This window comes from Musca autumnalis, unplaced genomic scaffold (assembly GCF_047663935.1).
Source record: "Musca autumnalis isolate F117 unplaced genomic scaffold, ASM4766393v1 scaffold_4, whole genome shotgun sequence".
Classification (NCBI taxonomy): Eukaryota; Metazoa; Arthropoda; class Insecta; order Diptera; family Muscidae; genus Musca; species Musca autumnalis.
In genome coordinates this window covers 211,487,522-211,502,239 of record NW_027411977.1, presented here as the reverse complement: position 1 = coordinate 211,502,239, position 14,718 = coordinate 211,487,522, and the positions used below count along the sequence as shown (strand labels likewise).

Genomic DNA, 14,718 nt, shown 5'->3' with positions numbered 1-14,718 from the left:
CCTTGGCATTTTTGGCCTTTTGTAGTTAATTTTGTTTTCTTTTTTTCCAGTAGATTTTGAAAATTTCACATTCTTTCCCCCCTTAACTCTCATTTTCTCATTATTTAACAAAACTAATTCGCCAAGCAACCTTTTGTGTACTGGCCCTCTCACCACTAAAGCCAGTCGAGTTAATTTGTGTTTGATTTTCTCAATTTGGATTGGAATTATTGGGTTCCCTTAAAAAAATATCGAAAAAATATACATATGTTTATGTTTTATGTAAAACAAACCTTAAGTGTTCTCTGAAATTGTTTTTTAAGTTTTTGTGTGTGTGAAATTTTTAAAATAAATTTTAAGTTATTTTTTATGATTTTTTAGATTTCCGAAAAAGTATTAAAATCACTTTGAAACCCCAAAACTAACAATAATTTTATTTTTTCCTTCCCCTCTAGCCGTTCTGCTGTTATACGAGGCCGTGTGGTCACCTCCCTGGGCATGGGTTTGGTGGGGGTGCGCGTCTCCACCACAACATTGCTGGAAGGTTTCACCCTGACCCGTGAAGATGGCTGGTTTGATTTGATGGTAAATGGTGGCGGTGCCGTTACGTTGCAGTTTGGCCGTTCACCCTTCCGTCCCCAGTCACGCATTGTCCAAGTGCCCTGGAATGAAGTCATTATCATTGATACCGTTGTCATGTCCATGTCAGAGGAAAAGAGCCTGCCTGTTACCACCCACACCTGCTTCTCTCACGATTATGATCTCATGAAACCTGTGGTCTTGGCTTCATGGAAACATGGCTTCCAAGGTGCCTGTCCTGATCGCAGTGCCATATTAGCCGAGTCTCAAGTGATCCAGGAGTCTCTACAAATTCCCGGTACTGGCCTTAATCTAGTCTATCATTCATCACGGGCCGCTGGTTATCTGTCCACCATTAAACTGCAATTAACTCCTGAATCCATACCTCCAACGCTGCATTTGATTCATCTACGCATAACCATTGAGGGTATACTCTTTGATCGTGTTTTTGAAGCTGATCCTGGCATCAAATTCACCTATGCCTGGAATCGTTTGAATATCTATCGCCAAAGGGTTTATGGTGTGACCACAGCTGTTGTCAAAGTTGGCTATCAATACACGGATTGCAAGGATATCATTTGGGATATTCAAACCACCAAACTGTCGGGCCATGACATGTCCATCTCCGAAGTGGGAGGTTGGAATTTGGATATTCATCATCGTTATAACTTCCATGAGGGCATTCTCCAAAAAGGTGATGGTTCCAATATTTATTTGAAAAACAAACCCAGAGTTATCCTAACCACCATGGGCGACGGGCACCAGAGACCTTTGGAATGTATGGATTGTGATGGCTTGGCTGCAAGACAACGACTCTTGGCCCCAGTGGCCTTGGCTGCCTCACCAGATGGTAGTCTCTATGTAGGAGATTTCAATTATATACGACGCATTATGACCGATGGCACCGTGAGAACAGTGGTGAAACTAAATGCCACAAGGGTGAGCTATCGTTACCACATGGCCCTGAGTCCCTTGGATGGTACGCTGTACATTTCCGATCCAGAGTCACATCAAATCATTCGTGTAAGAGATACAAATGACTACTCGCAACCCGAAAAGAATTGGGAACCAATTGTGGGTTCCGGAGAACGCTGCTTGCCCGGCGACGAGGCCCATTGTGGTGATGGTGCTCTTGCCAAGGATGCCAAGTTGGCCTATCCCAAAGGTATTGCCATATCCAGTGATAATGTCCTGTACTTTGCTGATGGCACCAACATACGCATGGTTGATCGTGATGGCATTGTCTCCACCCTGATTGGTAATCACATGCACAAGTCACACTGGAAACCCATACCCTGTGAAGGCACCCTGAAATTGGAAGAAATGCATTTACGCTGGCCCACAGAATTGGCTGTCAGCCCGTTGGACAATACCCTGCACATTATAGATGATCACATGATTTTGCGCATGACTCCAGATGGTAGAGTGAGGGTGATTTCTGGACGTCCTCTACATTGTGCTACTTCTTCATTCCTCTACGACTCGGATTTGGCTACCCATGCCACATTGGTGATGCCTCAGTCAATTGCTTTTGGACCTTTGGGCGAGCTATATGTGGCGGAAAGTGATTCGCAACGCATCAATCGGGTGAGGGTGATTGGAACCAATGGTCGTATTGCACCATTTGCCGGTGTGGAATCGAAATGCAATTGCCTGGAACGTGGTTGTGATTGTTTCGAAGCTGATCACTATCTGGCAACCAGTGCCAAATTTAATACCATTGCTGCCTTGGCTGTTACCCCCGATGGTCATGTCCACATTGCCGATCAGGCCAATTATCGCATACGCGCTGTTATGTCAAGTATCCCAGAGGCCAGCTCATCCCGAGAATATGAAATCTATGCCCCTGATATGCAGGAAATTTACATCTTCAATCGCTTCGGCCAACATGTCTTGACCAAGAATATCCTGACCGGTGAAACCACCTATGTCTTTACCTATAATGTGAACACCTCTAATGGCAAATTGAGTACGGTGACCGATGCGGCCGGCAACAAGGTATTCTTGTTGCGTGACTATACCTCGCAAGTGAATTCCATTGAAAATACCAAGGGCCAGAAATGTCGCCTTCGCATGACTCGCATGAAAATGTTGCATGAATTGAATACCCCAGATAATTACAATGTCACCTTTGAATATCATGGTCCCACGGGATTGCTGAAGACTAAATTGGATTCCACCGGACGCTCCTATGTCTATAACTATGATGAATTTGGTAGATTGACATCGGCCGTCACGCCAACCGGCAGAGTTATTGACTTGACTTTCGATTTAAGTGTCAAGGGAGCCCAGGTGAAGGTATCCGAAAATGCCCAGAAAGAGATTTCCATGTTGATCCAGGGATCCTCGGTGGTGGTGCGTAATGGTGAGGCTGAATCCAAGACCATGGTGGAGATGGATGGTTCTACCACAAGTTTGACACCCTGGGGCCATTTGCTGCAAATGGAAGTGGTTCCCTATCCCATTTTGGCTGAAATTAGTCCAATTATTGGTGAAAGTTACCCGGTGCCTGCCAAACAGCGTAATGAAATTGCTGGTGACTTGGCAAATCGTTTTGAGTGGCGTTACTTTGTGAGGAGATTGCAGCAGGGCAAACAAAACAAGGGTCCCAGAACCGTGACGCAAGTTGGACGTAAATTAAGAGTCAATGGCGATAATGTCTTGACATTGGAATATGATCGTGACACCCAATCGATTTTGGTTTCTGTGGATGATAAACATGATTTGCTGAATGTGACCTATGATCGCACCTCGCGGCCTGTTAGCTTCCGTCCTCAATCTGGTGACTATGCTGATGTTGATTTGGAATATGATCGTTTTGGCAGATTGGTTACCTGGAAATGGGGTAATCTGCAAGAAGCCTATACCTTTGATCGCAATGGTCGGCTGAATGAAATCAAGTATGGAGATGGTTCTTCAATGTTCTACAACTTCAAGGATATGTATGGTTCATTGCCTTTGAAGGTAACCACCCCCAGGAAATCTGATTATCTACTGCAATATGATGATGCTGGAGCGCTGCAAAGCTTGACCACACCCAGAGGCCATATCCACTCCTTCTCGCTGCAAACATCTTTGGGCTTCTTTAAATATCAATATTTCTCGCCCATCAATCGTTATCCCTTCGAGATACTCTACAATGATGAGGGGCAAATTTTGGCTAAGATACATCCTCATCACTCAGGCAAAGTGGCTTTTGTCCACGACAACTCAGGACGTTTGGAAACTATTTTGGCTGGACTCTCAAGTACCCACTACACTTACCAAGAAGCAACAAGTTTGGTGAAATCTGTAGAGGTACAAGAACCTGGTTTTGAATTGCGGCGAGAGTTTAAATACCATGCTGGTATCTTAAAGGATGAGAAACTACGCTTTGGTTCCAAGAACTCTTTGGCCTCGGCCCACTACAAATATGCCTATGATGGTAATGCCCGCCTGACTGGAGTAGAGATTTCTATTGATGACAAGGAATTACCTACCACAAGATATAAGTACAGCCAAAACCTAGGACAACTCGAAGTGGTGCAAGATCTCAAGATAACCAGAAATGCCTTTAACCGCACCGTCATTCAAGATCCCTCCAAGAAGTTCTTTAGCATCATCGACTACGATCAACATGGCAGAATCAAGAGCGTCCTCATGAATATCCGTGAAATAGATGTCTTCCGTTTGGAGCTGGATTATGATTTGAGGAACAGAATCAAGTCGCAAAAGACCACCTTTGGCAGATCCACGGCCTTTGATAAGATCAACTATAATGCCGATGGCCATGTCATTGAGGTGTTGGGTACCAACAACTGGAAATATTTGTATGATGAAAATGGCAATGCCGTGGGTGTGGTGGATCAGGGTGAGAAAATCAATTTGGGCTATGATATTGGAGATCGTGTCATTCAAGTTGGAGAGGTGGAATTTAATAACTACGATGCCCGAGGTTTTGTGGTGCGCCATGGAGAGCAAAAGTATCGCTACAACAATCGTGGTCAATTGATTCATGCCTTTGAGCGTGAGAGATTCCAAACCTGGTATTACTATGATGATCGCAGCCGTTTGGTGGCCTGGCATGACTCGAAGGGAAATGTTACCCAATATTACTATGCCAATCCCAAGAGTCCTCAACTGTTGACCCACATGCATTTCCCCAAACTGCAAAAGACCACCCGATTCTTCTATGATGATCGTGATATGTTGATGGCTGTTGAGACAGGAGATCAACGTTACTATGTGGCCACAGATCAAAACGGTTCGCCCTTGGCCTATTTCGACATGAATGGCTCCATTGTCAAGGAGATGAAACGCACACCATTTGGCCGCATTATCAAAGATACCAATCCGGAATTCTTTATACCCATCGACTTCCATGGTGGCCTATTGGATCCTCACACCAAATTGGTTTATACTGAAAATCGCCTCTACGATCCCATTTTGGGACAATGGATGACACCGCTATGGGAAACTTTGGCCACGGAAATGTCCCACCCCACGGATGTCTTTATCTATCGTTATCACAACAATGATCCCATTAATCCAAGTAAATCCCAGAACTACATGATTGATTTGGAATCCTGGTTACAGCTGTTCGGCTATGACTTGCAGAATATGCAGAGTACCAAATACACCAAGGCCTTGCAATATAATCCCCAGGCGAATATTAAATCTTCCACATTGGCGCCCGATTTTGGTGTCATCAGTGGTTTGGAATGTATTGTGGAGAAGACCAATGAAAAGTTCAGCGATTTCGATTTTGTACCCAAGCCTTTGCTGAAAATGGAACCTAAAATGCGTAACCTGTTGCCCAGAGTAAGCTATCGCCGAGCCGTATTTGGTGAAGGAGTGTTATTGTCGCGTATCGGTGGCCGTGCCTTGGTTAGTGTGGTGGACGGCTCCAATAGTGTGGTACAAGATGTGGTCTCGTCGGTCTTCAACAATTCCCATTTCCTGGATTTGCACTTTAGCATCCATGACCAGGATGTATTCTATTTCGTCAAGGACAATGTTTTGAAGTTGCGCGATGACAATGAGGAATTGCGAAGATTGGGAGGCATGTTTAATATTTCCACCCATGAAATCACCGATCATGGTGGTTCAGCAGCCAAGGAATTGCGACTACATGGTCCCGATGCTGTGGTCATTATTAAATATGGTGTTGATCCGGAACAAGAAAGACATCGCATACTCAAACATGCCCACAAGCGGGCCGTAGAACGGGCCTGGGAATTGGAAAAACAATTGGTCGCCGCTGGCTTCCAGGGTCGTGGTGATTGGACTGAGGAAGAAAAGGAAGAGTTGGTATCACATGGTGATGTTGATGGCTGGATTGGTGTTGATATCCACAGCATTTATAAGTATCCTCAACTGGCTGATGATCCCGGCAATGTGGCCTTCCAGCGAGATGCCAAACGCAAAAGGAGAAAGATTGGCAATAATCATCGAACGGGAAAAAGTCGCCGACAACAACAAAAGTTAAAGGATATGTCAGCGTGAAAACAAGCTTACATAGAATTTGACTACAACAACAACAACGATTTACTATTACAACCACAACAACAACAACCCCTACAATACGATTTGGAAGATAATGTGAATCTGGAAGAAGTAGAACGAGAAGAGGATGGAGTAAACGAAGATTTCCACGATAAAAACGCTAAAAAAGACTTGGTAAGCAACTCAACCGAAGATGACTTGTATTATTAAATAACTAAAATAACGAAGAAGAAATAATAAAACCCAACCCAAAACAAAAATGTAAGACAAAAAACAACAAAAAGAAAAAAAAAATAACTACTTAAGACAAGCGAAAAATAAGATCAATTGCAAAGCGAAACATGTTTAGCTCTAAATTTGTATAGAATTCAAAAACAGAAAAGAAAACAACAAAAAAGGCGCAAAGGAAACAGGAAACATTTGTGTAAAAAAAGAACTAGAGAACCCTATACACCCCAACAAGGGCATTAAAGTTTAAAAGAAACAATTTGGGACTATGGAAACCTATAGTCTACATTTAAAGGGTAGTCTATCAAAAAAAGTCATGCAATTTGTGCCAGGGTACACAAAACAAGAAATTGTGAAAAAATATCTATTAAAATTTAGATATAAATCCACACATATAAATAGGAAAACAAAAGAAACTCCAACAAAAAATTATAGTTTTGTATAATAAAAAAAAAATAAAAACACATCTAAAAATAACGTAATGTAATGAGAAGAAGAAAAGCGATAAAAACACTTTAGATAAAAAACCTAACCTAGAATCTCAAATCAATGTTTTTATGTATTAAAAATGAAAACTTACATATAAAAGAAAATCAATGTGAGATTAGCAAAGAAAATCAGAAAGGAAGAAAGTAACAGGCAACACAGTTATTAGCTAAACATCAAGAAGAAAATTGAATCTCCTTCCCCTATAAAAAAATAATAATTGTAATGTTATAAATAATAAAATAGCAAACACAACAGCCGTAAAGTTACAATAGAGCCTTGATTATATATTATTTTTTTATATATATAAATATTTTTCTTTTAATTATACTTTTGCAATATTTTGTAATCTGTCTCTCATTCACTCTCGAATAATTTGTAATTTATCAAAAAATATTATTATTATTTCTTTTAAAACAAATTTTTTTCTTATATACATTTTTTATTTTAATTTTGTCTTTATATAAGAAAATAATTAAGAATAAAAAACGAACACAAGCTTTAAATATATCTACAAACATCACAAAAAAGAAACAACAACAAGAGAAAAACTACAAATCCGCAGGTTTTATTTTATTGAAACAGTAAGCTAAAGGCGCATTTACACTATGGCTTTAGTTAGATGACATAGTGCATTATCTTGATTTATTTGGCATACATGCATACAAATTATAACTTAAATCCACTGGATTTGCTATGTGTAAACGTAATATGATATCATCCTAATAATACACTGTAAGAGATTTAGTAAATCAAGTGGATTTAAATTGTCATTTCTCATAAAGGAGGTATGATGGCAAAAAACTCTCATGTAAATGTGTTATAAGGAATTTCTTTACTGAGTTTTTTTCTTGGCATCAATGTGCGCTAATGTAAATGTGCTTTAAATCGAACTTTTGAACATTTTCTCTTGGTTATTGTGGAGTACACACCTTCGGACATGAATGATAGCTTTTCTAGCTTGTCAATTCTATTGCATATACACCATAATAGGGGAGATTATTACGGAAAAAAACTCTCATGTAAATGTGCTATAAAAGATATTTTGCACTGAGAATTCTTCCTGGCATCGATGTGCCCTAATGTAAATGTGCTATTAGTTACAACTTTGGTAATTTCTTCTCACTATTTGCATATTTTCTCTCCGGTGGAGTTCATTGTCATTCACTCGTGAATGATAGCACTTCTCAATTATTGGCTTTATTAAGCCCCCGGCACATACGGTCCGTTGGGCGTTGAAAACAACAACCACATGAAAAATTTTTAAGTGATGCCAAGTTTGTTCGTGAATTTTTCATGTGGTTGTTGTAACGAGACGCTCCACGCGCCGTATGTGCCGTGTCTATCAATCTTCGTACATCCACGAAAATGTTCGTAATTGCAACTCATTCAAGTTGAAGGTAGATACACATGTATTCCAGCTTTCTTAAGCGGCCTGGTAACTTTTCAAATTCACTTAACAAAGACAGAAAAGGACTGTCTAGTGTCTCTGCGCTAATGTAAATGTGCTATTATACTACGTTTACATTAACGAAATCCACTCGATTTCAGCTGTCAATTCCTTTGCGTATACGTCAAATGAAAACTCATCTGAAATCGATTGGATTTCATTTGACGTTTGAGCAATGGAATTGACAGTTGAAATCGAGTGGATTTCGTAAATGTAAACATAGTATTAGTTTCAATTGTATTCCTATCGCACTTTTTCTCTTACTTATAGTGGAGTGCACTGTCATTCACTCGTGAATAATAGCTTTTCTGAAATATCGGCTTTATAGGTGCGGCTTTTGGTGTCTATCTCTTCAAAAAAGTGTAGCAAATGAAACTCAGATATCAATAAAACAATTTCAATTGTTTGCCAGTTTTCTTAAGTGGCCTGGTAACCTTTTAAATTCACTTATGAAGAAAAATTATGTAGTGAACATTGTAAAAGTTCGTTTCATTGATTGCCTTTGTACCCCACTTATATCTACAAATGTTTGCAGTTTTCTTAAGCGGCCTGGTAACCTTGCTAATTCACTTTAACCTCATTAATTTAATACTTTTGTAGTATTTCAGAGCATTTTCTCTGTACTTTAACTTTCTAATTTTATTGTTCTTTGAAACTTGAGGTAGATTCATGTGTTTGCCATATCTCTTAAGTGGTCTGGTAACCTTTCAAATCGACTTGACGAAGAAAGAAAATCAACTGTCTAGTAAAGCAGGTAGAAATCCTTTTTATTGATTGCGAATGTGACACACGGACATCTCTATATGTTTGTCAATTTTCTTAAGCGGTATGGCAACCATACAAATTCACGTTGGCCTGATTAATTAATGAAATTGAGATTTAATACATTTGCACTTGATAACTCTGTTGCTCCTTAATGCTAAGTTTACATTTACGAAATCCACTCGATTTCAACTGTCAAATCCATAGGTTAAACGTCAAATGAAATGAAGATGAGATTTCATTTGACGTTTGAGCTATGGAATTGACAGTTGAAATCGAGAGGATTTCGTAAATGTAAACTTAGCATAAACCTCGATGTGGTTTCACATGTTTCTACACAAATTTCTGAAGTGGCCTAGCAACATGTCAAACTGAACTGCCATAGAAACAAAAAAATAAGTAATTGAAAGGCATGTGGGGCATTTTTCAGGCAATGAATTCCGAAATGGTCCGCAATATTGTCCGGTAACATTTGTTATGTAATAATATGATGAAATTAAGAAAATTTTTTGCGAAAATTGTTTGAAAAGGTTTAATTGTAACCATTTTTCACAGTGTGATCAGCAAATTTTGTTGATATTCGTATTTTAAAGTTTCAATTTCTTGCAAATTACCACAGATTTTGCAACTTTTAGATTGTGTTTTGTCCTCCTGTTTCGCCCTCTTCCCATTATTGGAATTTGTTTGTGGATTTGTCACTTTCCTGTACCAAAATTCAAATACATTTCTATACAAACAAAAAAAAAAAAAAACATAATTGCAGATTCCATCACCAAGCTAAACCAAAAATTAACAAAAAAAATACTCATTTAATGTACATATTCCTATGATTGACATTACAAATTGAATTCTTGTTATAACAGTATAACAGTTATTTGTCTTATAATAGTTTCTCTTTATTTCTTACTGCTCGAATATTTTGATTTTTTTGTTTATTTAAAACAAAAAACACAATTTTTTGTTAAAAAAAAAAATAAAACAAAAAATACCCCATAAAAATTGTAACGAAAATCAAGCAAATTTTTACAATTGTGATATATAATCTTTATAAAAAATAAAAAAACGTAAATCCTTAAACTTTAACATCAAAACAAATTTATGCATACACAAAAAAAATAAAGTTATCATTTTTATGTATTTTAAAATATTTTATTATTATTTTTTTCTTTTTTTTATATAAAAGTTTTTAATTTTTGCAATATTTTTTTATAAACTCTAAAATATTTTTTTCTTATTAAGTATAGACATACTCAAAAAATATCTATAATTTTTTTAATTTTAATAAATGCCATATAAAATATTTTTAATGATTTTTTAATTTATATTTTTTAAAAATTAAATAATAAAACAAAAAAAAAAAAGAAAACCACAACAAAAATGCTTATTAAATATACGAAAGAAAAACACAAAAAAAAAAACGATAATGCTCGTGCGTTTATATATAAATATTAATTATAAATTATTGTTTACTAATATTTAGTGTTGACTACTTAAACGTAATAAAGAAAAAAAATAATATTAATGATAAACAAGTAAAAAACCTACTACCTTATATCCTCCCTATCCATCCCCCTTGAAATAAAGCGAAAACTAGATTATAAGATTGGACCCTTGTAATATATCTCCCAACAAAATCTGCTTAGTCATTAAGTTGTAGCTTAAAACATTTAAGATATAAAATTAATAATTATAAAGAAAAACAAAATTGGCTTTTAAAAGCATTTCGTAAAACAAAACAGAGACACACAAAAAATGATTAAATCGTAAATAAAACATAATATAGCCAATGAAAATAAAAAAAAAACAACACATAAACAATGGTGGTTTAGCAATTTTATTAAATAAAATTAAACATTAGGTTATAAGGCATAATAATAAAACAACAACAAAAAATATTTTAAGCCTACAACTAAACTATATACAAAAAATCCCTTATTAATTTAAACCATTAGATTTAGTTATCATTTCCTAAAAAAAACATTTGCATACATATAATAAAAAACAAAAAAATGTGTAAAATTGAAAAAAAACAAATCCTTTCCTCTTCCTTCCTCATGTCCCCCCCTCCCCTCAAACTAACTATACACCATTAAATACATACATATATAAACTAAAAAAACTAAGCTTAGTAAGTGTACATTATTGAAAATGAAAAATGAATATGTGTAAAAAATGCAATATTTCTTAAAAATAAAAATAAACAATAATTAACAACAACAAAACCGAATAATTTTAACATTTATAAAACCAAAACACAAAACATTTTGCAAATATTATAACAAAAATACCCCCCTCTCTAAATGAAAACAAAAATGACTGATACAAGGAATACTAAAAAAAAACAAAATGAAAAAACCACAAGGATAAGCAAAAATACAATTTGGCATGGAAAATAAAATCACTAAAAAGTAAAAGCAAAAAATAACTCTCTAATTTTCTAAAGAAGCATTTCAAATTTAATTTCAATTTTACCATATCCTTTCAGTTGCATTTATTTTATAACAACAAGAAAACAAAAAAACGAAAGGAATTCTATCCTTTTTAAAAAAGAAATCACAAAAAACTATAATATTTGCAAACAAAAAACAAAAGACGTATGAAAAAACGCTAAATAAGCAACACTTTTGAAGTAACAAAACATTCTCTCTGTCATACTCTCATGAAAACAACACACTCTGCATTACAAGCAAAAGAAATCCAAACTATTTTCCTATCTCCCCCAACAACACACACTCAGACTCTCTGTGTCACTCATTCCCCCCAACTCCCCCCCTCATTTTTGCAGACATTTAAGAGAATAATAAAACATCACAAACAAATGAAAGAGAAAAAAAATCACACACACACTTAATGATGAAATGTAATACTTTGTCATAAAAAATAAACAACAACATTATATATTAATTATATATGATGATGGTAAATATAAAAACTTAAAACAAAACAAAAAACAACCAAGAAAAAAATAAAAAATTATTAAAAAACAAAAATAAATGGTCTTTTCAATTATAACTGGGGTTGGGAAAGGGGAACAGTCTTTAAAGGTGTAACCTGTGAAATAAATAAAAAAATAAATAAATAAAATAATTAATAAAACTACATAACTTTTGGTTTTCTTTGGTCTTTGGAAATTGGGGGGATTTTAGTAATTAGATTTATCTTATAACTGAAGGCGGCCTTGGGTAAGTAATTTTTTTTTCAGATCCGAATTTTTTAAATATGAAACACGGAGTTTTTACAATTTTTTTCAAAAAACAGGGATTTTTTAAAGAAATAATTTTTCAATAAATTTGGATTAAAAAAAAACAATATTTTTTTAATAAACGTTTATTTTTTCCAATAAATTAGGAGTTTTTAAAAAAATATTTTTTCAATAAACGTGGATTTTTTTTAACATATATTTTTTCAATAAACGCGGATTTTTTAACGAATATTTTTTCAATAAACGTGGATTTTTTAATAAATGTGGATTTTTTAACAAATATTTTTTCAATAAACGGGGATTTTTTAACAAATATTTTTTCAATAAACGGGGATTTTTTAACAAATATTTTTTCAATAAACGGGGATTTTTTAACAAATATTTTTTCAATAAACGGGGATTTTTTAACAAATATTTTTTCAATAAACAGGGATTTTTTAACAAATATTTTTTCAATAAACGGGGATTTTTTAACAAATATTTTTTCAATAAACGGGGATTTTTTAAATATTTTCAAATATTCAAATATTTTCTCAATAAACGTTGATTTTTTAACAAATATTTTTTCAATAAACGTGGATTTTTTAACAAATATTTTTTCAATAAACGGGGATTTTTTAACAAATATTTTTTCAAAAAACGGGGATTTTTTAACAAATATTTTTTCAATATACAGGGATTTTTTAACAAATATTTTTTCAATAAACGTGGATTTTTTTAACAATTATTTTTTCATTAAACGGGGATTTTTTAACAAATATTTTTTCAATAAACGGGGATTTTTTAACAAATATTTTTTCAATAAACGTGGATTTTTTAACAAATATTTTTTCAATAAACGGGGATTTTTTAACAAATATTTTTTCAATAAACGGGGATTTTTTAACAAATATTTTTTCAATAAACGTGGATTTTTTAACAAATATTTTTTCAATAAACGTGGATTTTTGAACAAATATTTTTCAATAAACGGGGATTTTTTAACAAATATTTTTCAATAAACGTGGATTTTTTAACAAATATTTTTTCAATAAACGGGGGCTTTTTAAATATTTTCAAATATTCAAATATTTTCTCAATAAACGTGGATTTTTTAACAAATATTTTTTTCAATAAAAGTGGATTTTTTTAACAAATATTTTTTCAATAAACGGGGATTTTTTAACAAATATTTTTTCAATAAACGGGGATTTTTTAACAAATATTTTTTCAATAAACGGGGATTTTTTAAATATTTTCAAATATTCAAATATTTTCTCAATAAACGTGGATTTTTTAACAAATATTTTTTCAATAAACGGGGATTTTTTAACAAATATTTTTTCAATAAACGGGGGTTTTTTAAATATTTTCAAATATTCAAATATTTTCTCAATAAACGTGGATTTTTTAACAAATATTTTTTTCAATAAAAGTGGATTTTTTTAAAAAATATTTTTTCAATAAACGTGGATTTTTTTAACAAATGTTTTTTCAATAAACGGGGATTTTTTAACAAATATTTTTTCAATAAACGGGGATTTTTTAAATATTTTCAAATATTCAGATATTTTCTCAATAAACGTGGATTTTTTAACAAATATTTTTTCAATAAACTGGGATTTTTTTAACAAATATTTTTTCAATAAACGTGGATTTTTTAACAAATATTTTTTCAATAAACGTGGATTTTTTAACAAATATTTTTTCAATAAACGGGGATTTTGTAACAAATATTTTTTCAATAATCGGGGATTTTTTAACAAATATTTTTTCAATAAACGTGGATTTTTTAACAAATATTTTTTCAATAAACGTTGATTTTTTAACAAATATTTTTTTAATAAACGGGGATTTTTTAACAAATATTTTTCAATAAACGTGGATTTTTTAACAAATATTTTTTCAATAAACGTGGATTTTTTAACAAATATTTTTTCAATAAACGGGGATTTTTTAACAAATATTTTTTCAATAAACGTGGATTTTTTAACAAATATTTTTTCAATAAACGTGGATTTTTTAAGAAATATTTTTTCAATAAACGTGGATTTTTTAACAAATATTTTTTTAATAAACGTGGATTTTTTTAAAAATACTTTTTCAATAAACGTGGATTTTTTAACAAATATTTTTTCAATAAACGTGGATTTCTTAACAAATATTTTTTCAATAAACGGGGATTTTTTAACAAATATTTTTTCAATAAACGTGGATTTTTTAACAAATATTTTTTCAAAAAATGTGGATTTTTTAAAAAATATTTCTTTCAAAAAATGTGGATTTTTTAACAAATATTTTTTCAATAAACGTGGATTTTTTAACAAATATTTTTTCAATATACAGGGATTTTTTAACAAATATTTTTTCAATAAACGGGGATTTTTTAACAAATATTTTTTCAATAAACGGGGATTTTTTAACAAATATTTTTTTAATAAACGTAGATTTTTTAACAAATATTTTTTCAATAAACGTGGATTTTTTAACAAATATTTTTTCAATAAACGTGGATTTTTTAACAAATATTTTTTCAATAAACGTGGATTTTTTTAACAAATATTTTTCA

At 33.2% G+C, this 14,718-nt stretch overlaps 1 protein-coding gene across 4 annotated transcripts in view; it reads left to right on the top strand.

Annotated features, from left to right (window-relative positions):
* Ten-m (teneurin transmembrane protein Ten-m) overlaps positions 1-6,887 on the top strand; it is a 373,522-nt gene extending 366,635 nt beyond the window's left edge. For all 4 annotated transcript variants that reach the window (XM_073985779.1, XM_073985778.1, XM_073985777.1 and 1 more), the window contains one exon: positions 435-6,887. In XM_073985779.1, coding sequence (XP_073841880.1) covers positions 435-6,042 — 5,608 coding nt within the window. In that variant the 3' untranslated portion in view covers positions 6,043-6,887. The remainder of the gene's footprint in view (positions 1-434) is intronic.
* Positions 6,888-14,718: the final 7,831 nt, after the last annotated feature.